General features: G+C 41.5%; 1 protein-coding gene across 2 annotated transcripts; it reads right to left on the bottom strand.

Moving 5' to 3' along the window:
* Nucleotides 1–2957: 2957 nt before the first annotated feature.
* Nucleotides 2958–23932, bottom strand: LOC136779905 (blood vessel epicardial substance-B-like). 2 transcript variants are annotated; one of them, XM_066737841.1, is made up of 6 exons: nucleotides 23578–23932; nucleotides 9667–10008; nucleotides 8598–8995; nucleotides 7899–8320; nucleotides 6253–6527; nucleotides 2958–5304 (listed from the first exon to the last, which is right to left on the bottom strand). In XM_066737841.1, the coding sequence occupies exons 2-6, from the start codon at nucleotides 9994–9996 to the stop codon at nucleotides 5281–5283; spliced, it is 1449 nt and encodes a 482-aa protein (XP_066593938.1). In that variant the 5' UTR covers nucleotides 9997–10008; nucleotides 23578–23932; the 3' UTR covers nucleotides 2958–5280. The 2 variants fall into 2 exon arrangements, with proteins under 2 accessions (XP_066593938.1, XP_066593939.1); XM_066737842.1 differs by having other exon boundaries at nucleotides 23582–23932.
* Nucleotides 23933–24014: the final 82 nt, after the last annotated feature.

The raw sequence follows: 24014 nt of genomic DNA, 5'->3' as shown, positions 1-24014 counted from the left end.
GAAGGCATCTTTGTATGCACAGGAGACTTCGCCCAAAACTAACTTACCGATCGCCTCTTAGCGAACTGTGCTCGCTCATGAATTTTATGGCTCGCAAACAAAACGCAAATTTTCGACGGTGTAATGTCTTCCTCCACACCGGAAACGACCACTTCCTTCCGGTTCACCAAAATGGCGTCCACTTCTCGTAGAAAATCTACAAATTCTCTCTCAACAATTTTCATGACTCGCAAGGATATTCGAATCTCTCGAAAAATGCCTCGTAAGCATTATTAAATAGATGAAGAGTCAATGAACGAATGACGTTAAACTGGATATCGAATAAACCTGGCATATATATATATTTTCCAACTCATTCCCCATAAGTCTCGCACGCGCTCCATCGTCGATTTATCCATTCACATAATTAATTACAGATTGCATTTTCACTAAATTGCGCATTCTCGTTTCTATCTGCGTTTCTCTAAATTCTCATTCTTGCCACACGATTTTGTAAACATTTGTGCGTCTCGTTGACGTCATTTTCATTCTGGCAACTCGCACGCTGGATTATATAAACATAGAAACATACAAACAAACATATGTTACTTTTTTCACCATTGCTACATATACATATATATATATATATATGTATGTATATATAGGGTGTAACAGCAATGATATTTTTAATTTTAACCACATATTCTTAAGGCTAAACTAAGTAGAAAAGGCCTATACTATGACATCCGTAAAAGCATCATTGCTGAGATAAATCAATTTTAAACCGATAAATCAGGGCTTTGATTCAACGGAAAAATTACTTTACTCTCACTTTCGTTGACAGTTCGCTGTCGAAAAACAAAAGAAGTTCGTACTTCTCTACCGTTCCATATTGTCGTACACGTATATACACACGCACGCAACTACGCCGATTATTAATATTACCTCTTAACGTTCTACAATTCTGATCCGAGCACCGTATAAAATTTATTTTATATCTCTTTTTAACAGAATCCCGATGATGTACTTATTCAGTCTAAAATTCTAATCAACAATATTTCGTTATTTGAAGAAAACTAACATGGTTTTAGTAATAAATTTACCATTTCGCCAGGGAACATGTAATTAAGTAAAGAAAACTTACTTTTCCTTCAGAACTAGATTTGCTAATATTTACAGGGAAAGTAATCCAATTCTGTCTTCGTTCGTCAGTCGCGTCAAGTAATGTTTCGTCGCTTTGTCTCATCAGTCACGTCACTCGCGTTAAATCATCGCCCTGTATCTATTATTTTAAAAACTGTTCAAAATGTCTCCCCCCTGATTCGATACAAAATCGCGCTCGTCGCAGCAGTTCTGTCCATACTTTGTCCTTCTCACGTTTGCCTATGTTTGCAATCCCCGAATTTAAATTTCGAGCGCTACTTCCGGCGAGCCAGGCTCTGCAACATAAACTTCATTTTTCAGGTGGCCCCAAACAAAGAAGTCCAGCGGTGTCAGATCCGGAGAGCGAGAGGGACATCTCACAGGTTCTCGAAAAGCGATCCATCGATTTGGAAAATAATTTTCCAAAATCGCGGAAGGTCGTCGAGTATTATGAGGTTGTGCACCGTCCTGCTGAAACCACATTGTGGTCCTCAGGTCGAGCGGTACATCCTCAAGCAACCCAGGGAAATATTCCCTGAGCAATCTCGCATATGCTTCCCCGTTCAAGTTCTCTGGAAGGATGACCGGCCCGATCATATGAGTCCTTATTAACCCGGCCCAAACATTCAATTTCCACCTATGCTGGTAATTTCTCACACATACGGCGTGTGGATTAAACTTGGCGTAGATGTGAGAGTTATGATAATTGAATGTTCCGACACGAGTAAATAGGGATTCATCTGTGAATAAAATTCTGTAATGAAGTTAGGATTAACTTCTGATTGTCTCAGAAGCCAACGACAAAAATTAACGCGTTGTGCGAAATCACCTTCCAAGAGATCCTGAATGGGTGTTTGACGGTGCAACAAATTCTCAGCCTTGAGAATTTGCTGTATCGCCATATGCGAGATTTTGACTTCTCGAGCTATTCGGCGAGTGCTAGTTATCGGGTCAGCATCTATTAAATTCAGCACTTTTTCCGTCACGCGTCTGTGACGTACGTTATATCCACCTTTCTCTTGTCTTTGCAAAAAAGAACCCGTATCCATCGATCTTTGATGAAGGTCTATAAATGTCTTCCTACATGGGTGTCGTCTGTTTGGATACTTTTCCCTGTAAATTCTTGCTGTCTCTGCCGCCGCTCCTTGAGCTTTTCCCAGGATTAATATTATTTGGGCGTATTTTGCGTTGGTGAAATTTGGCATTTTTAAAATAATATTCAACCACACTTGTGTCCTGTGATATCCAATTTACTTCCACTTTATCTGAAAAATCCGATGGACTGATTGTTTATTACTGTGACAAATGACAACGCATTAGAAGAAGAAGCCAAAAGATGCTTCACTTTTTTATTTTGAAAACATAGGACTGGGTAAAATGCCGAATTTCATCAATGAAGAGTACGCAGAGATGATGCTGATCCTTCGAGAAGCTTGAGGAGTGGCGGCAAAAATTTTCAGACAAAGGTATTTAAATCGTAGAAATATTTTCCAGAATTTTATAATTAATAATTACATCACAGGGATTCTGTTCAAAATAGATGGAAAATAAATTTCATACGGTGCTCGGATCAGGATTGTAGAACGTTAGGAAGTAATATTAACAATCGGTGTAGCTGCGTGCGTGTGTGTGTACATGTACGACAATACGGAACGGTAAAGAAATACGAGCTTCTTTTGTTTTTCGACAGTGAACTGTTAACGAAAGTGAGAGTAAAGTAATTTTTCCGTTGAATCAAAGCCCTGATTTATCGGTTTAAAATTAATTTATCTCAGCAATGATGCTTTTACAAATGTCATAGTATGGGACTTTTCTACTTAGTTTAGCCTCAAGAATATGTGGTTAAAATTAAAAACATTGCTGCTGCACCCTGTATGTATATATATATATATATATATACATATATATTACTCGCGACAAAAACTTGATTAACTTTTTTTTTTCATTAAATTTTTGTTTTTCTTTAATAATTATAACTGTTATCTTTTTCTTGATTTTATATATAACTACATTCTTTTCGAAGCACTTTATTGCAGTTTTTTTTCTTGATTAACGAAGCACTTATTGCGTTATGCATGGATAATGCTATCTTATTTTTTTAACGTTCTCGTTAGTGCGATGGGTGTAGTGTGTGATGATCTCTGCGTGTTTTGCTATCGGAAATTTCATGATTCGCACGTATCATGCAATGCATATATATATCCTTAGAGATATAATCGGCATTCCTCTGAAAGACTTAATAATTAATATATCCATTTTAATCACAGTCGATGTAAAGGTGTATACACAGAGGCGTTGCTCGTGAAAATTGTATAAACCGATCGTGCTTACGCTCGAACATAACCTCCTTAGTTGATTTAATTCATATCTCTTTTTTTATAATAACTTTAATTTTCGGCATATTTCAACAAATCGGCCCGCGACACGAACACCGTGACACGGGTGTTAATACTCTAGTAACACGATCAACAGTTTTTTTTGACGCTGAGCCGATTAAAAGTTTTTCCCATTGGACTGGTCTGGCCGACCAGTAAACGGGATGGTATAGAAGGATGTAGGAGGAAAGTCAGCAAATTTTAACAAAACGAGCTCGTTATGCGCATCGAACTCGAGAACAGGGAAGGAATACGGGGATTTCATCGGCTTTTTCGGCAAAACGAGTAAAAAAATTTTCTCTTTTTCTCTTCACATATATCTGCAAACATTCACGCGTGTAAAGGTAAGGGTACACGACATGTGAATTCATGCGCGGTGGGGACAGTTTTTCGCGGGAAAGATTTTCGGCACGTTTAGAGCGAACCTGCTGCGTTTAGTGCAGGCGAAGCATTTACTCTACGGTTCCGTCAGTCACGCGTCCACTCCACGCGTGGCGCGTTCATTCCACGATTCCATATGTCATGAGTCTGTTTCACGCGCGGCGCGTCCACTTCACAGTTCCATACGTTGCAATTCCGTTCCGCGAGCGAGGCGTTCGCTTGACACGCGGGGCGTACAGTCCTCAGCTCCATATACTGTGGGAAATTGATGATTGATTCGTCGACCATTCAATTAACTTCACTCAGTATATTTTCTGCGAATTCCTATACTGTAATATAGCAGGAAAACTGAATCCTTTACTATTTGGCTAACTTCAGGTTGTACTTTACATGAAAATTGATATACTACAGTATTCGCTATGTGCACATCTACACAGTAGCATTGGGATATGAATGTGTAGTGATGCACATGCATATTATCAGCGCTGCCTATCGGTGAATTTTGTCACTATTTCCGGACTATCTTTGTTTATATATATAGCTACGTACATTCTCATCCGACTGCCACCCTGTAGGTTTGCAAGGTCTCAATAGCTGAACCACACAAGAAACTATTTCCCACTGTGTACGTTCGATCTACGCACGGCGCGTCTACTACAAAGTTCCAATAGCTCCATACGTCGCACGTCCGCTTCGCGAGCGACGCGTTCGCTTCACACGCGAGACGTTCAGTTTACAGTTCCGTAAACTGTGAGAAATTGATTCGTCGACCTTTCAGTTAACTTTACTTCATACATTCCCTGCGAAATTCCTATATATACTATCTATACTATAGCAGAGAAAAACTGATTCAATTTCCCACAGTACACGTCGCGCGTTCGATCCTCGCGCCACGCATGTATTTCACCCGCCGTGTACCCGCGCCTTATATACTCATTGTTTCTTCACTCGTTCACACCTTGAATTACGGTTTTCGTTTGTTGATAAAACTGAGCACATTCAGCAAATTAGACTCATTCTCGACATACTATTTCAACAACGAAGCTACTTAACACAAAGGTTAGTCTTAGCGCGTCACGATGGTGATGTCCAGCGCCGTATGGCGGCAGCACTCACCATCGCCTCGATCCCAGCGCCATTCGTCGGATCGTCACCCAAAGTTTTCGGCACTCCGGCGAGCTTTCTGGAAGCTTTGGGATTAGAAAAGTGTCACGAAGAGACGCCGGTGCTCTCATCAACCCAAATGACGGAAGCTGGTAAGCTGGTGGAAGCCGTGGAATCTATCGGAGAGTGATTTGGCTACTCGCTGAAGAATTTTGAGGTTATAACGGGGTTAGGCGGAGCGTTGCGGCGACAATGAGAGGAGAGGCACACTGGCTGGGCCTTCCCCGTCTAGCGAGCGTCATACGGGCGTCTCGAACGTCACCTGTAACCAAAAAAGAGTCCCAGCTTTCAGTTTGAATCATCGCTGAACGGCCTAACCTCTAAGGATAAGCCACGTGAAGCGGTTGATGACCGATAACCACCTGTTATGAGCGCCCCGGTATAAGGTAGGCGAAAGATTTATCTAAGAAATTTACATTATGCCCGCTTCCGCGGCACGTTATTGTGGTTATTTTTGCTCGTTTCCCTCTGCGTGCTTCGTGCCTGGCATGCAAGTAGTTCGACTCTCTCGAGTCTGTCATATCCAGCCTGAAATATCTCTGTTGCGTGACGCAAACTTTTCCGAAGGGTCACTCCTCGTTGTTGCAATTATAAGATTAACGCTTAATATCGTAATGGCCCTACCGATTCGCGTCTTTAACCGTGAAATTGAATTTCGTAATTGCGCCCGTATCCCATTTAATAGTTCGGGTCGGAGTGAAATTAAATGGAGAATTCTCATCCGGTTCGCGTCTTGTTTTCTGATACTAATAACTGACCTAGAAATCCTCGCGACCCTTTTTCTGGCAACATCTGGTCTATCCTTGGCAAAGCTTGTCCTCCTCCTCGTTTTCTCTCCATGCTCTTATTCAACGAATACGTACTGCACCTAACCTAACCTCTACTCGCCTCTCAATCTTCATCGAGTCTGTACAGAATTTTTTACCGTTCACTTTTTAATTCTGAATCTCATGAAGATGCTTCTCACATAAATCATCTCTCTCACGATATTACTTTCTATTCAGGCAACCATGAGGATTCCGGCTTTTCTTCTGATATCAAATTCACCAACAACGTCATTTATCAAAGCCCTCGCGAATCAACGCAACTATTCATAACTCGGATTGGATTGAGATATGATGCTCTAGCCTGACTGGACGACTAAATCTGGATAGGTGAGGTCATAGGTGGAGGTGCGAAGGAGTACTGGAATAAAGTTGAAGAATCTAACCTCTCTGGCGCCTTTTTTCGAAGAACGTTTCCTCTCCAACTTGGGTGTCTGAGGTAGCAGACTGTAGTCACCACTGGCACCTCCGCTTCGTTGCCTAGTCACAGACGGATGATTAGCTACCGTGGAAGCCCTCGGAGGTGGTGAAAACTGAATTCCTTGGGGAAGCAGCGAGTAACCTTGAAGATTCTGTGCAGCCGTGAAGGGCGATGTTGTTGGAAAGTGGTTGGCCACAACTGGCGCCCAATATTGATGAGAGTAACGCGCCGGAGAACTCCCTAATGACACATCAATATCCGGAGTTAACCCATCGCCCATGGGACACTTGGAATTCTCACGGTCCAATTATATCCGTTAAGGAACGTTGGAAGCGTCATTTATCAGTAATAGAATTACTAATGGCATTGGAAGAAACTATACGTCATTCAGCGAGAATATACAATCAATTTTTGATCATTTTTATCTCTACGATGTCCAGATCTCTTCTGATTCGTTACATAACAGCAATATAAACTTGACCATTATTATACTAGAATAATTTAAGGTAGTAGTCTAGTTGTTTGGGTCGAAAAAAAATTTGTTTTCATATTTCGATAGTATACCAACATGAGAATATGGTGTATAAAATTTAAACCGATATTCAAAATATTAACAAAGATATAACATATTCGAGAGCGCCGCATAATTGAACGCTGTAAGTTGCGCGACAGTTGCTGACGGTTATTCCTCACTATTATGACTCATTAACCTTTATATTTCCTTGAAATTTCGTATACCTTTTGATATACGAAAGAATATAACCAGATATACCCGCGTTTGACACGTATGAAGAGACCTAAGGCTTGTTGTACGCACCGGGGATCGACGATTAGTGTGAGGATGAAAGTTCTGTTAGCCAAACTTTAAACGCGTTTTTCTCGAAACCACGTTTTCTCGGTCGGCCCGAGGCATAATATATTTTCCATTGAACCGATCAGGCTGAAATTTTTACAGATTGTTCTACACATCTGTAATTCGCCGGAACTAGAATCATTTTTTTTTCATCCATTATTTTTCAAGTTACAGCCCAATTTATACTAGAAAAATTGTACCTTTTTTTTCGAAGTTCGCTATTTTGTTATTTTTCAACCAAATTAATTTTTTCTAGTTCCGGTCAAAATGACAATCCTATTGAACAATAATCCGTTGCATTTTTTTGTTTCCGATTACCCAAACTGGAGATACCTCACGGGTCAGCAGCACATGTTTTTGTTCACCTAATTTGACCTCATATAATTTAAATAAAATATCGTAAAAATTAAAAAAATATATCTTTTTGTATAATTCAATATAGTATTAATAACATATAAAATTTTCAGATTTTTTGCATTTCATTTAGGTGGTCAAAAAAATTCCCGAAAAATACCCTGCAAAACCGGTCGGTTTACTAGACTACTACCTTAAGGTGAATGACTTCGTTTATCTCTGTACAAAAAGGTCATGATCTTAGGCTTCTATAAACATAGTGTCCGAGATTCACAATAATTGTTTGTGTTCTAGTGTAAACATGGTATATAAGTGTGATCTATTTTAAATGATCTGCACCAATGGTCCTTGGATAGAGAAAGATATGTTGTGCGATTTGACCAATGAAAGTGACGTATACTTACTGTCGCTTCGGGAAGAGCTGTCCCTCTTCTGAGCCTTCCAATTGAGAGATCTGACCCTGCCAGCTACTTCTGTGTTAACAGCATCGACACTGAGACTCCTGGCGACACCTCTGTAAGGATTATCAGCGTTCTGTTCATTGGTTGCAGCGACACCGGCTAGCTGCTCGTTGAGGGCGTATAACTTTGTGGTTATATCCTTGCCGATGAGGGTGTTGAGGACAACCTTCAGCAATGGTCTGTGTCTCAATACCCTCAGTAGCTTCAGCCTCGTCCAGCAGATATAAGTGCTGGACTCTTCGGCCCGTATCGTCACCTGGAAGACGTCGTCGATGTTTTCGTGCATGGACTCCCATTCCGGGGAGTCGACGAACTGGTACGCTCGCACATAGTGCAAGTAGGTCCCATCGCAAGATACCTTCAGTCTGGAATCGAGATATGGATTCGCTGGCGAGCCACCAAGCTTTGTCACGTCTACTTACGTTAGCTACACAAATCAGACTGACATCGATGGTGTCTTACAACCATCGACATCGTCTCTAGCATCGTCAATGAAGGGATTCGTTACACAAAGTGTTGCAAAAATATTTGGAAAATAAGCCAAAAGCTTGTGGAAAAAACAGGCAAAACGCCGTAAAAATTTTTGCAACTCCCTAAAGTGATTTGTTTTAGTTAAAAAAACAATCTGTAACGTTTACTCACTTGCCACGTAAAAGTATGGACAGCCTTTCGTCGGCAGAAGTGATACCCTCGGTGGCGTAGGTCTGGCCAGGGTCGAGTTTGAGGATTCTTGCTTCCTTGGCCAGTTCCTGAAAGTGCTTTTTGCTGACTTTGTAAGGCTTGAAGAGCTTCAGGTAGAGGTCGGCCAGCTCAGGACTGAGAGCAGGTGGCAGAAATCGACAGGCCAGGATCAGTGAGTGGATTCCATTTAAGAGTCCTAACGCCAGACACCACAACATGGCATCTAAGGCGCATATCGTGATCCCGGCCCATAGAGCTGCCAGCATAAATCCAGCCGTCAGGAAAGTCCTCAGTGCCAATACTGACGCTTTAAACGACCGGGGAACTATGAAGGCAGCTGCGAAGAAAAGATTCGCCGCCTGAAACCGTAAATCGTCCATTATGTCGAATGATAGGAATAACCAGTGGTAATACGAAACGTGCAATGGCGAAACAATCGACGTTGTTCCGTTTTGCTTAACAAATATTATTCCTGTGTATCGGATATTCGGTGCTAATCCGGTTTGGAATATTGGCTAGCTTCCATATTAAAAAATGCTATTAATAGATTGGCAAATGGATGAGGGAACCACCTGTTTTCCGTACAGTCCATTAGCACAAATGCTACCAATTTCCAACAATCGGTGTGCCCTTGTCCCTTGAGCAAGCACATTTTTCTGCTTACAAAAGGACGATATTTGAGAGCAACTCGAGACAACGCGTTTTTCCACCGCTGCTTAATCCTCTTACGGTTCATTTGCTCCCTATTGTTCGCTATACCAGAAGTGTGGTCGATCCACAAACACTGTTATTTCGAGTGTTAAACGCGTTATCTTTTACGACCGACGTTATCTCTATGATAATCGTTAGCACCGAAAGTAACGAGTTGTTTTCTAAGGAAGAATTATCAGTGCAATATTGAAGTGATTTTTACCTCGTTTCAATGATAAAAGTGGAAAATACTCATCGACGATTTGCAGAATATTATAGAAAAGTGAAGGATTAATAAAGTTTTGACACGCGAGTATTCAGAGACTCATTGAAGTCTGACCTGGAATAGCTTGTGCTGTGCGGCTTCCCACTCGTCGCAGTAGCTTCCTGGTGCAAGGGCAGTTGCGTTCAGCCTCTCAGTGACATTGCTGGCTTCAGTTACGTTCCACACATTCATCCAGAGCTCCGTGTAATTCGAGTCGTCCAATGTATAGCCAGTCAAACTGCTTAGTCCGGTGTAATTGAAGCCACCGTAGCTCTCGCTCGTGTAGCTTGTATATGGAGCTGGACTGGTGAACGTGGATGAAGTCCCTGACAACAGACGGCCAACTGAAGTGGGAGCCTCGCTCGTGTTCGCCATTTTCCCTCGCGACCGCTTCCTACGGGCCATAACCTTCCACTCCTGCGAACATGAAAATTTACAATTTCATTTCGTTCAACCTCATCATGCACGATCTGCAAACTGAAGAATCGCATTGATTTTCAAACGAATGGTATCGGAAGATTTTTCACATACGTCCAATCAGATAAATCTGGCGATATCGACGCTGGGAATAACACGCTGGTATCTGGAAAATATCGCAGCAGATTTGGACAGTGCCCAAAATGTTTGGTAGGCCATTCGACGGGGAAGCAAAAAAGTGGAATTAAGAAGGAAAAGGGGAATTGATTTATCCTGGCCATTGGGGTATTACATAATATGTGCAATAGCCAATGGTAGCTGAGGAAAAACAACCAGCAGCGACTACTCGTTTGGGCTAGCTGGCCATAAACACTGAAAGGTTCTTTTTATCAAGCGAGAGATATGAAATTTACGCGACGTTTTCACGCAGGATACAAAAAGTTGGTTGGGTCAAAATAGACTGGCGTTCTGGCATCGGCAAAGAACTCCTCGTGTTTTATACAAGGTAACCGAGTGAAAGCAACCGCGCTTCTTCCGAAGCTTCGACAGAAAGGACTATGTGTGTATTCAGGCGTGAATGTCCCTTAAAAAGAGGAAGTTCACGCCAGTCACAATGGTATTCAGACACACACATGTATACCAGGTTGCTATAAAATTCCAATGTAGAAGAATAAATAACGAATATCTCGTAACCACTCCCCCATAGTTCGCCAGGAAACCTCCCTCCTCCACCCCTCTTTAAAAAGGGATAAATAAAGATCTCGGGAAGATACAGGCCAGATAAAACAGAGCGGTCTCGCTCATTTGTGGATAAAAATGACTGTGATCCTTCCACATTAGGGCCAGCTCGCGTTGACCCAGTGATAATGCTGAATTAAAAATGGTGATGGCTGTAAAAAAATCATCTGTAAAGAGGTCAGCTGTACGTAAATACACAGCTCTGATCGATAAAAAGTGAAAGAAAAGTGCGAAAAAACTGAACCACCAGTTTTCTTGCTCGTCGAGTTATTGACTAATGGAGTTATCATGATTTCGAGTTGGCGAACAGGTGAGCTTCCGGTCTCGCGCTGTATTGGCTGACGCGACGAACCGGAAATCAGGCCTGAAACGAGTATAGTCTTTGGGGAATCGTTTTAAAGTGGAAGAAATCCTTGATATCCTCGAGGATGTTCAATGAAATCGTCGAATGGGATAAATTACATTTTTCCATTGACGATTATTCCACTGGTCAGCTTGCTCGATCTCACGGACCAACTCCCATTGGTCCAGGGATTCGACCAGCTGGCACTGAAACTGCGTGGTAACGGTGTAATAATTCTTTATTGCAACTTCCTGAGAAAGTACTTGGCACTCGTCGATTTTCACAACCCTCTCCACCCCCCCAAAATGCCTTCCAGCATTCCAGACATAGTTTTGATGCGTCTTTTAAGGATCAAACTTGAATAAGACCAAAGTTTATGGTTTATTTGGAGATAGACCGAACGATCAGTGTTTTTTTTCATCTGACGTTGCTCCGTGGTTTTTCGACTTTTTCATCCGAATGAATCAGCTCGATATTTCCGTGCGCTTGCGTGCTTTTTCGAGCTTCCAGACGGTATATCTGGATGTGTGCCTTGGCGAGAAGGACACCCTTCTAGTTGGTAATGAGCTTTGAAGGCGGCTGGATTTCGCCTACCCGCTGATAAGAACGATGTTTTTTTCCTCCAGCGACGTCCAGCAATTTCTTCGATGATGAGTCTGGTCGCAATTTCGGTGCTCTCCAGATAACTTTCCATCCACCCCCTCCCCTACAGCGTATCCGCTCGAAGAGCTTAAGAAGTACACTCGCGGAAAACCCCCTTTGCTTCTCGAATCAACTATAAATCCCTGTGCAAACCTCGGGAGTCCTTTCCAACCCATTTCTCCACTTTTCCTTCCCTTTTCTTCCCTCAATGGGAAAACACGTTAACTATAATAACATCCCCGAAATTCCAAAACAACTCCCATAAAATTTCCAGAATAAAGTCCAAAAATTGTGGAAATCGTTACTAATTCTACGAGTTTGAAAGTTTTAATTGGAATTTTTCAATAAAAAGAAAACTGCAGCGTAGAAATACACGATCGAGCTGGCGAAACCAGGGTTGAAGGAATTTTTATATAAGAGTATAATCGCAGACTTTCGAAATTTAGTGATAATTTATTAAACCAGTACAGTTTTAATGACGATGGGATCGTGTTTGTTATTATATTAAAGTGGGCTGGATGGTGAACCATGCCATATGTTTAGTGGTTTTACACCAAAAGGGTTTAAAAAGCTCTTCATCAGTTCTGGATCGATAACTTCCTTTATTCTCTCAGTTAACCAATCCCATGAAGTTCTAATATCGGAAATGAAGAGACGAAGGTAGAAAAAGTTTGCACAATTGCGTATAATTGCGGTTTTATCAGCAATGGTACAATTGGTTAACGAATAAACGAAGGATGGGATAATTATGGAAAGAACAACAGTTTTGAACTTGATAGTGAAACCCTCGAGTCACGAAGAGTTGGCCTCCAAATTAATGATAAGATAGGCCATCTCGAATGGTTCCTTAAGCATGCATCGGATAATGGCGAAAGTGGCCTATCCGGTGATCCGTGGTTAACCTAACCTCAACCGAATTTCTACAGCCAGCTTAACCTCAGGCAGAGTCGTAATCGGCAAGCTTGACCCAACTTTTTAGCACGCAGGCCGCACGCTCGACCTCGTCGACGAAGACAAATTGCTGATGCAAGTAGCATTTAAGTCGGCCATAGATAATACCACCTTCCAGTATATGCTAATCTTGTACTCTTGTTTATTAATTATACATTCAACATACGGCTTAGATCATACGGATATGCTACTTTTTACTACTATCGCCCTATAAACCTTCCATCTGCCTTATAAATTCATTCTCGATTGATCCCTATCGGTTCTTTAACTTTTGCATCTTTTTCTGGACAAAACAAATGGTTTCCGATGCACATTTATGGTATCGAATTCTTTTTACTTTTAAATCTATATTATAGGATTTTATTTATTCATTTTTATAATAATTTAATATTTATTATAAACGACTAGATTAATCGTATTTTGAGATGTCGAGATTTGCTCCAATGACCCGGAAAATCGTTAGGATGCATTTCTGAACGCACGAAACATTGCGTATATATGTATACACACTGGAATGTATCAACGGTATGCAAGTTCATTCTTGTTTTAATTCCCTTGGTTTGTGCTTCATTACAAAGTTCAGAGAATTTCCTGCGAAACTTTATTCGCTGCTTCATTATTCAAGGCTGAAAAACTCGCGTCGGCTATTTTTATTTCCCATTTTCCACCTTTCCCATAACCTCTGAACCAATAAAATACAATTTAAAAAGGTGAAAAGAGATTCGTCATAATTTCCTACTTGCTTTTCGACGTGTTTTCATATTACTGCGCGTTTCAGTGGGCAGACCTAACCTTTCATGAAATGGCAAGAAAATGTTAATGTGAACATAATGGATCCAATGAGTTACGGCGTGTCGGCCATTTTGTGACGCTTGGAAAAATACAGCCATTTTATGATATATCGCTGGACGTTTGCGAGAAATGCGCGATAAAGTGGAGCGTGCCGAGTCTCGTTTATTTCCATCGAACATAACCTCAAAACCCATTGTCGCGAGGGATAGACAAGATGGCCGACGTGTAGGAAAAATGGCGCGAGATTTAGGAACACAGAGGGGGCTGTTAATTGCTCGTGAGGCTTTTTGGGAAATCTTTTGGCAATGTCCGGGCTGCTTTGCAATTTTTGTGGTGACGTAAGGAAAATTTACGTGCGTCGAGTTGGCACACTCGCTGACAGAACTCGCTTGGTCTCCTGCCAAATAACGACACGCGAGATTTGGCCATTTTAGGCTGGATTAACTCGACCAGATCCTCTCGTGATTTTTTCACCAAAATATTTTCCTATAAAATTTTATTATAAACGTTTCTTGTATAAAGAGAATTTTTAATCGCCATGTGTGACCAGGTTAGTAAATTAAGAATATTATTTTTTCAAATTATTATAAAATATGGAATTAATTCTGTGAAACTTGGAAGAAATGTTTCAGGTTCTTTTGAGTAATGGGACTCGGTTGCATAAATATATGCAGCAGTTTTCGAGTTACTTGAGAAAGGATCTCCAATGTCGTCGGGTGCACACACACAGCCATGTTTTTTTTTATCCAAAGACGCTTCCGTTGTACAACTTACAGGCGAGACAACGTTGGACATCGTAAAAAAAGTCCTTGTCTCGTGTTTGAAAGATCCTTTTCACGCGAGCGAAGCCTCTTTAGCGGATATCCTCTCAAAGCTCCTCTCGTAAAAACCACCCTAAGTCTCACTCTACGACTATTAGAAATTTCCACCATTTTTATCGCTGGATTTAAGCAGCTTCCCCAACAAATACTCCGAGCTTCTTTAATAACGCGAAATCAATTTATTTCACCGGATTATGCAGCACTCCAGGGGAAAAAATACACTGATTTATTCATTGGTCAAAAAAGTTAAACTCGTTTTGGATAAAAAAGAAAATTGTGAAACGAATGGACGAGTGTCGAGTTACTCAGCGAGGGTTAAAGTGGTAGAAGAAAGTTCGCACTTTCCGCTACTACGCCGTGGATCTCGTTGCAAAAATATCCGGCAAATAAAACGAACCACTTGTTGAGTACTCGTAAATTTCTGTGTGATAATCTTACCGATGAATAAAAATTTTAACCTTTTGATGGTCAAAAAACTGAGAGTGGATTGGACCAATCACGTTCGTTCGTAGATTAAATAAAAAATGTGAAAGCAAAAGAGACCATCGTCTCACGATGTGTTCGAATTTCTTAAGAAGCAACTTCATCTTATTATCACTTTCCATCTACTTTGAATTCATTCATTCTCGCAGAATGCGTCAGGAAAACTAATCAGAATGAATTATGAGGGAGGAAGAAGATATTATTCCTGGTGTATAAAGTATCCATTTACTTAGAGTGATAAATCGCCTCGGAAAAAGTCCTCGCGAGCGAGGCGTTCGATTTTCGTGGGCAGCCGTTCGAATTCAGTGGACTGAATTTTTTTCGAGTTTTTCAGATTCACGGGTGTTTGATCACTCGTAGAAGGATAAAGGAACGTAAATGGATCGAGAAAGAATCATGTTACAACGATTTAGATTAATTTTTAAGGTATAAAGTGTATTGAATATTGTTAGGTGAATTAGTTTTCGTTACACAAGGTGGATTGTTGGACATTTCGGAATGGGATTAGGGAATGGAATACGCGAGGGAACGAAGCGTTCAGTGTAGCAAATGGCTAACGACCAACCACTCGGTAGGGCGACCATTCAATTTATGCCAGAGCCAGCCTCAGATTATTTCCCATGGAAATCCCATTGAAACTCTTCTCTATATCCCGGTTTCCGCTCGGCATCCTCATAAAGCCTTCCGTCGAAACGCTCTTACAATCCAATCAGAGTCAATCCACATCGCAGTTGCATAATGCAACTTGCGCAATTCGTCTTACGCAATTTACTCCCTTTCAGCCAATACGCAACGCGGTAGCTATGAAATAGCAGAATAAAACTGGCTGGACTGAAAATTTAGTATATAAAAAGTGTAGCCACGTATCTGATCTAGATCGAATTAGTTCGGGATCACTACACTGAACATTAAAAGTCATTTGATCGAAATAAACCTTTATTTTTACTAGTACCAATAATATGTTGAAGTGGATATTAAAGAGATTTAATTTTAAAACTTCCTTTTCTTTGATTCATTAAGTTATTCATTAAAACCAGGTATATGTGTGATGATAACTATTCTGTTCTGTTAAGAATAGAAGTCGTAAGTAACATTTAGGATATTTTTAGATAATTCAACGTTTACAAATTAAAATATATGTTCTTGCATGATTCAAAAAAGTTTAAGGTGGTATAAAATGCTGAAAAAGGCCAGATGCAACGTCGGAATTTTACGACTCAATAGTTAAAGCAAAGATGAAGATGTAGATGCGAAAATGTGTATATATAACTATACAAAATTACAGATATGACTTCTATTCTTAATACGGCAGTATTCAAAGTAAGATTTATTTGAATTAAATTATTTGTAGTTAATGTAGTTACCATAATGGATCAGATATCAAGGTCAAACATTTGGGTTTCGAAGAATCTCCATGTATTCGCGTCTTTTCCAAATCGAAACCTGCCATTAGCTGGCAAACGCGTACTCCGAGTCTTGTAATTTCTCGTGTTGTAAATCACACCACACCCTGGTGTGACGTCACGTGATTCACCCTGACCCAAAGACGAGGGCGAGCCAGCAGCGTGCAAGCTCGTTCCAGTCACGAAAGGTCTGGGCTTAATTAGCATATGATTCCAGTTACCACCAGACCTTCCAATTTACGTCGGATGAGTCCTCAAAGGCACCCCAGGACGGAGTAATGTCTTCATTCTTGCGCGAATATACCGGAGCCCTTGGTCCCCATCGCGTAAACCCCGAACGACCATGCACCAATTACGCGTAGAGTCCTCAACAGATCCCATTAGCTACACCAATTATTACAATCACTACTCAGTCCCGCTCTTCAACAACATCCAGAATGAAGTTTCTTAGTTTTCTCATTTTTGGTATCCCTACGCCATTATAAAACTGCTGATCCAGCTTGTCCCTCATTCGGAATGACGGTTGTTTGCTGAGACCAGTCTGTTTGTTTCTCCCCTTGATCAGAAACCACTCAGTCGTGATGCAAGAGGATCGAGTGATTTCAGAAAATCCGTAACTCTCGCCACTGATGGATTGTTTGCTAATTCCTCGATCCACGTTACATCGACTTTCTCTCGTGTTCCTTTTGGTACAGGATTATTACTTTGTTTTTGGCAAACTTGGCCACAAGCTTGACAGTCCTGGGACATCCTTATCCCACTATTGTGGTCGTTGTCCCCAACTCTTGGCCTAAAATGCGGAAAATCTCTTAATCGCTGGGGAGTCCTCAGCAGTTTCTGCTTGCTGCTCTAGTATATCGTATTAGTACTATTGGATTTAGTCTGTCCATTGCCAGTAAAAGTATCTATATCTCTCTCTCTCTCTCTCTTTCAATCCAGTGGTGCCCTGATATTCGGCAGGGAGCCATAACTCATTCCCAAGTTAACTCGACTCGCATATTTCCTACCATCCGATCTTAAATTGCATTGCCTTAACGCAGTCGAGGTCGCGATGGTCGAGACCGACTGGCGAACAGCGGTTGGAAATCGCGAGGAGCCTTGCAACAGTCACGCGATGAATATTAGCGCCAGTTTCATATTTTACCCACGCTTTTTTCAGGCCTCCCCCGAGCGATTTGCATAGTTTCGACGAGGCGATACGAAAAATTGCCCCAATTAGCATTCTTCGAACGCCTAATGAGATCAACCATGCACATTTCTCGAGTCCGCAATGTGGGACAGCTGGGAATCATCGGGAAACATCGGGTTCACCGTATTCCAGCTGAGAAATAAGTTTTAATACTTATGGAACGTTCCTCATCGTTTGGACTCGAGAATGACGGAATTTACTAGACATTAAATCGAGCAGGAAGCTTCGGGGTTAAGTTTGGGTTTGTATCGGTGGCTATGGAGCACACGGATAGGCTCTGCAGTGTGTTTGTCTACAGGACGTGGGTGGTTATGGGTGGCGCGAGCGCCGTGCTGGCAGGGCTATCGACCCTTTCTACCCCAACCTGGAACCACGCGGTCTCCTGTACAACCACCTACGGACCATCAAACCGATGCACCTTATCTAAATCCACCATAGCCACATCCAACCTTATCGCTAACCTTATCTCCATATCGACTCGCGCTACTTCCAAAACTTCAGGTTCCGATCCATCAATTTGATTCTGGAACTCCAACATTGGTCGTAAAACTGCAAGTTCTACCATCAAATTGTTCGGTTCCCCCGAAGGATCATAGTTACATCCTTTTATCCAGTGATAATACGAATGCAACTTGGACCGGAATCTTGATAAAATAAGTTCGATGTCGCGCGAGTCGTGGAGGATGGAAACACTGATTGATATAACGAATGTAATCTTCTTAAGTGGTTAATCTTCGTTCCCGCGAGTTGGACATAAGTATATTGTTGGTATAGAATTGGACGCAGGAGTGGAAGGACGAGTTGGTCGTAATATATTACGACCCTCGGTAATGGCAAATGGCAACCCTAAGGGTACCCTATGGATTCGGAGATTCGAAATATCGATCCAACGAAACTGTAGGACTCGATACGATTACTTTGAAGGGCCACCAAGCTTTCTACGCTGGTCGCCAACTTTCAAAAGCATCGATTAACCTTCGAACCTCCAAATCCCGCGTGCTCTTTCCACTCTTATCAGGATATATTAGCTTGTCCGTATTTCGCTTCACCGTAAATCTCCACGAACGTCTGTTTCCCCCTTGATTCACATTTTAGGAGGGAAGCAATTTACGGGTGATAAATTTGCGAGTCCCGTAGCACTAAATAAGTTCCAGCGTATTTTGTCCATAACTGTGGAGGCAGCAGCCTATCGTCCATTTCCACGCGGAGAATCCATAAAATGAATCCATGTGTTCCAGCTGCCATGACTGGTGAGCTATAAATTTTTGAAACGACGCGAAGCACCCTGGAAGATACAAAGGGGTTAGACAACGTGGCGCTGAGTGATTGTGCCACGGATATAATTAACGACGCACGACGCACGAGACCCTAGAAAACGTCGGATACCACGTTGAAAATACAACGAGGGTAGACAACGTCTTCTGGGCTGATCGTGCTATCGGATAATAATTAACCAAATTTCTAGCTGATGCCGGGGTATATATATTCGCGTGAAGTATGGTTGGTCGAATGGGGTCGCATGCTAAATAAGATCGAACAGGCCATATATAGCACATGTACTGTATAGCACACATCATTGTTTAGATCAGCACTGAATCCACAAGTGGCCAGTCCTGTGTAAACGTATGGGCCTCGTCCCAGCGTATCGTTGTTCTTTCCTATAATGACATTCCCTGAAGAAAAAAAAAATCATTCGCCTTTAAGAAGAAAACAGATCTATCTACAATGCGACAAAAAATGTATATTTACCTCCAGCAGGAAAAACTCGTTTTTGCAAAGACCCAACCTTTCGTTTGAGAACTTTTTCATTCGTTGTTTACTCAAGGCGCGCGATGCAATTAATTTTTTGCTAGAAACACTTCGTGTGAAACTCAAACTCTGCTTCTTTGTACCAGAGTGTTTTTCTCTTTTCATATAAATATACGTATAACTTTTCCATGTAAACCAACATGAGCCGAACGTTCGGAATACAAAAAAAAAACAGTTCGAGCGTGCTTTCCTCAGAAATCGATTGTCAACATTGTCGACCAACCCAAAATAAACTAGGTCCTGCTATTGTGGCTGGAATATAATTGTCCCAAAACATACAGTGCTATGTATGTGTTTGTATCCGTTGAGACGAAAAAAGATTTCGTGGAAAATAAATAATGCTCGAGTGGAGAAGCTTGCAGGTTTAGCGAAATATACTGAGAAACGGTTTTACGTGGTTTTTCCGAGCTTTCCAGAGTCCTGGACAAAGTCAGTTTGCGGAAGAATGAAACTCTACTTAGGGTTGTGAAGCTCTGATGTAACTTCATTTCGATTTGCGCAGAGTTTTCGTAAGAAATATGACAAAGGTTTCGTACTAGAGCGAAAGATATAAATTTATAAATCAACAGAATTAATCCCAGATTGATCAGAAACTTAGCAAGGAGTAGCGTCTGCAATTATAGAATGAGACTTATTCCGTTTACATTCGTGCTTGAAATTGGTTCGGAGCAATTTCAAGCAAGCAATACTATAACAGGCACGAATAATTGTTTCTTGCATAAGAGTATCTTATTTCAATAATAGCAACATTGGACAGGTAGGGCAGATTTTTTTCCATTAAAGAGGAAACATGCACAAAGCAAAGACTGATATAGGGAACCTCGGTTATTCGATGCATCCACATTCTGCGAGCGTGAGGAATTCCCTTGTGTCGATCGATTTTAAAAAAGAATGTTTTTTCCACCCGAAGTTAACTTTTGGTCCATATTCCATTTCACTGACGCGCGTAATTATGCAGACTCTATATAGTGTGTGTGGATTTTCACCATCTCTTCGCGAATCAACGTGCATCAAAGTATTTTAACATTTAAGCCTGATTTCGAATAACTCGATACATACGTCAAATTTTAATTATTAAACTATCGATTATCGTTTTTCGATGACTCTACTAAAAGAAAATTTCTGACGTCACTAGCGAAAAATTGCATTTAAAAGAAATATATGCCCTTCCTTGATCACTCAATCCAACATTTATCGTCCCACATCTGTGCCGGGTCTTAAGGGAAAGAAAATCGATGTTTTCCTTCAGATCTCGGAACGCCAAGTACACTTAAATGTATCTGCTTCACGAGAACACTGGATATTCCCTGTTAAAATAACTGGAATGGTATGCTCGAATACCCCGTTGGGACTGAGTAATTATTGCAGTGCAATTGCTATTGCCATATCCATTTTGCGCTTTACGCTAACGATAATTATCTGTTTACACCTGAGCAATACTTGCAAAGCCAATGGAGATGAGAGCAAGTGGATAAAGCGATTCAGGTTTGAGAAGAAATTCTATCATAAAGAAATGATAGATTTCTCGGCAATCCTGCGAAGTTTATTCTGTACACGATATTCCGGAACGTGATAGAACGGCAGGACCTAGTCTCCTTCCGGAATAACATTCTATATGCTATCGCCATTTTGTAAGAGGACCTCGTATCTATCTGATCAATAAAAACACTTCCAGTATCAAAAATGTAAAACGATCACGCGATAGAACGTGTTTTTTCGTATTAAAATTGTCGAGTATGGGTTCTGGGAAAGGTTTAAGTCCCGGAGGCTTTTAGGGTGGCGCCGGGAGTGGTTGGGGTATTAAAGTACGTGAGTGGAATAAGAGTCAAATTAGGGTGGTAGAAAAATTAGCCGACGACAAACGCGTTCGTCCCATACTGGCCATTTCCTAACGCATCAGTTCCAGACAAATTGTCTGCAATTTGACTCTCATTAGAACTGCGAAAGTCACTTTTACATGTCGACACGAACGTGCAACAGGTAAAACGTAATTTACCATGATCGCATGCCGCAATTAATTTTTTAACACGGCGTAAAATCTCCCGAAGTATCCATTCCAATCAAGCTTGATAAGAATCTAAGAGTGCACTGCTTTATCTCACCTTTCGGTGGACCCGGCAGTCCTTCCATTCTTAGAAGCGAGATTTCAGTGAATTCTTTTGGTCCGTGGTTTAATTTTACAGGTACGAATGACATTTTTTTATCAAAGTCAATGACTTTTTTAGAACTTGGGATTTTTTCCCATAAAATGTTGATCGCTTTGTGATGGAGAAAAGTGATATGTTGATTGAAGCGGTGTACAAGGAGCCTTTTGCCTGGGTACTTGTACGGGTCTCGACAAGTTTGTAGATGGAAGGAACCCAGCGCAATTTACTCCAAGGAGTTTTGTACACGGGGAATAATAGTTTTCAACCCCTCCTAGAGGATGTGTGGCGAAGTAGTGGTTCGTAGCCGACGTATTTACGCAGGGCTGAGTCATTGCATTTTACAGCCTCGCGCTTTACGAGTTCCTCGTCGCCCCTACCTTGAAACGGAAGCCAAATTTATGTGGCATTTATGTACCAACCTGTCTGGCACGTTGGTTCTTCTGCTTCCTAAAAGGTAACAACAAGCATCGCACACCACTTTTTCCAAAAGCCTGTATTTTATCAAAGACATGTTCCTGCACTTTTTAACCAACAATCAGCACTATCCTGAATTACTGATAAATAAAATTTATTATATTCATTTCACTACACTTTATTCGCACACTTTACGATGATGATAAAGATTCTATTAATGTGGCTATTAAAGCGGTACTTGAAAACTTGAGGTAACTTAGTTGCACTGTCACGAGGGCACTGTTTTGATGAAACTAAAGGATTATATATTATTGGTAGGATATTATAAAGGATAAAATTGATATTGAGCCTGGCAATGACATTTCCCGTTGCCCATCCAGGCTTTAAACATGAATATTCACACCAGTTGGATCCCGATAGTACATTTCCCTTTGGTAAACAAGGAAATGTTATCAGTCACTGACTGGATTTGTCTCAGTTTGCCTCGAGGAAATGAATGAGCGTGACCCGTTAGCGGGTAACTCTGTAAATAAATGGATCACGAATCTCCTGGATCATCAGATGCACCAGCATTTCACCCCATGTTAGGGAAACTCGTCGATACTTCGGAACTTAATGAGGAAATTAGTTCGTGAGTTAAAAAGGCCACTTTTTTCATCTCCAAGAAGTATCCTCGTATTGCGAGGAAGATTTATTTTGGTTCCGAACGGTGATCGACATTTTCAGGTGAACAAATTTGGTTCATTGTCCCAATGAAAAATATTCCTCAACAAAGAATCATCACTGGATGCAGTCCATATCTGTAAAATGAATAATGTAACTATTGTTGCGAAAATGAGCCGGTACAAAAGGACGGAACCAGACAATTTTGGGCTACTTCCAAAAATTCAGGAAAATACCAGCCGTGTAAATTTATGCCGGAGGATTTGCGCCAACAAAATTTACCGGTTTTTTCTTGCAAATGTCACAAGAACCGTGCATAAATCCCAGCGTTGGTTATCCAATCATAAATAAACTGGGGCAGAACGTAATAAAATTTTCTGGCTTGGTTTGGAGGATCCTTTCCCGCAGGGTCTAGTCCCTTCATCGAGGCGATCGATACACAGTATTTATCGATGCGATCGACTAATTGGACAGATGGTACAAGTTTTCGGGCGTTCTCCAAAAGTGGTTCCAAAGTAAACGGGCCCCGAGGCGGGCCACCGCAACAGGATTTCTCGGCTTGCAGTTAATTTCATCCTGTTCCGCGGTTGGGAAGCAGTTTCCGTCGCGAGAAATGCAGGAAAATTGTGGCCTCCTGCTGGGATTCCCTCGCGTTCCACAGCCCAATTCTCGCGCGTTCCAGATACTGGCGATTAATCTTCTCGCGACCTTTCGGTAGCGTCGAAAACCTAATCTACCAGAACCACCTGGGACTCCTGAGTAACACGAATCACCGCGTCATTAGAATCCACTAATTCCTAAAAACGACCATAGCAGATATGTTTATACGCAACCGAACACAATTATCATCCTCGTTACGGTATCATTGGCAGGCTAGAAAATTCATTTATAAACAATAATACTTAACAACTAGAATAATATAAATATATCTACAACCGGATTTTTCAAAAATAAACTCTGCTTCACAGATAAGAGAAAGCTCCACGTTCATGGAATTTAGCTACAGCATTCTATCTACAAAAACAAATTGCTCGATCCTCTATTTGATTATTTTTACACGGAAATCCTATTAGTGAGAGTTTGTTGACAAAAGGATTCCACGAGAGCGATTGTTTGGGAATAAAAATATTATTCACGAGAGATGTTGTTATTTATAATATTTGTTACTTAGTACCTACGGATAGGTGCGAGTCAACTTGGCAGTTTCGGGCTGATCATCCAGGTTTTCTGACGGCGTCCGTAGCGACGGCGAAAAGTTTCGCGTTCGCTCATGCCGGTAGCTCAGGTCGACCCAGACAAAGAAGGGCTTCCTGGAAGCTATGCGTGCGTCCAGGGCAAAAACACTGTTTACATGTGGCGGCCATGGTCACTGCCGCCGCAACTCCCCCTCCCCACCAAGAGCCAAGCGTAAGGTTCATCACTCACAAGCGAGATTCTCGGAATTCCTCCGGCTCCTCGCGCATGATTATCGTTAATTCGAAACTCGAGTTTTGTTGATCATTCTTTCCAAGAAGCTCCGAGAGTCTCGCGTGCAGTCCCCGCCCCTTCCCCCCGGAGCACACCAATACACTAGTCCCGCAGCAGCGTGTGAGGCTCACGCGCGCCTTCCTA

Source organism: Prorops nasuta, unplaced genomic scaffold, assembly GCF_024137725.1.
Source record: "Prorops nasuta isolate Cenicafe-Biocafe unplaced genomic scaffold, Cenicafe_Pnas_1.2 PNAS00018, whole genome shotgun sequence".
NCBI classification, from domain to species: domain Eukaryota; kingdom Metazoa; phylum Arthropoda; class Insecta; order Hymenoptera; family Bethylidae; genus Prorops; species Prorops nasuta.
The sequence above is the reverse complement of the archived record's forward strand: the minus strand, read 5'-3'. Positions and strand labels throughout refer to the sequence as shown.

Excerpts from the sequence above, each read along its gene's own strand:
- LOC136779905 (XM_066737841.1), bottom strand. The coding sequence starts at position 9,996 with ATGGCCCGTAGGAAGCGGTCGCGAGGGAAAATGGCGAACACGAGCGAG. Across the intron at positions 8,996-9,666 it reads CACAGCACAAGCTATTCCAG|GCGGCGAATCTTTTCTTCGC; the intron begins GTCAGACTTCAA and ends TTACGGTTTCAG. Across the intron at positions 8,321-8,597 it reads TCCATACTTTTACGTGGCAA|ACTGAAGGTATCTTGCGATG; the intron begins GTGAGTAAACGT and ends TCTCGATTCCAG.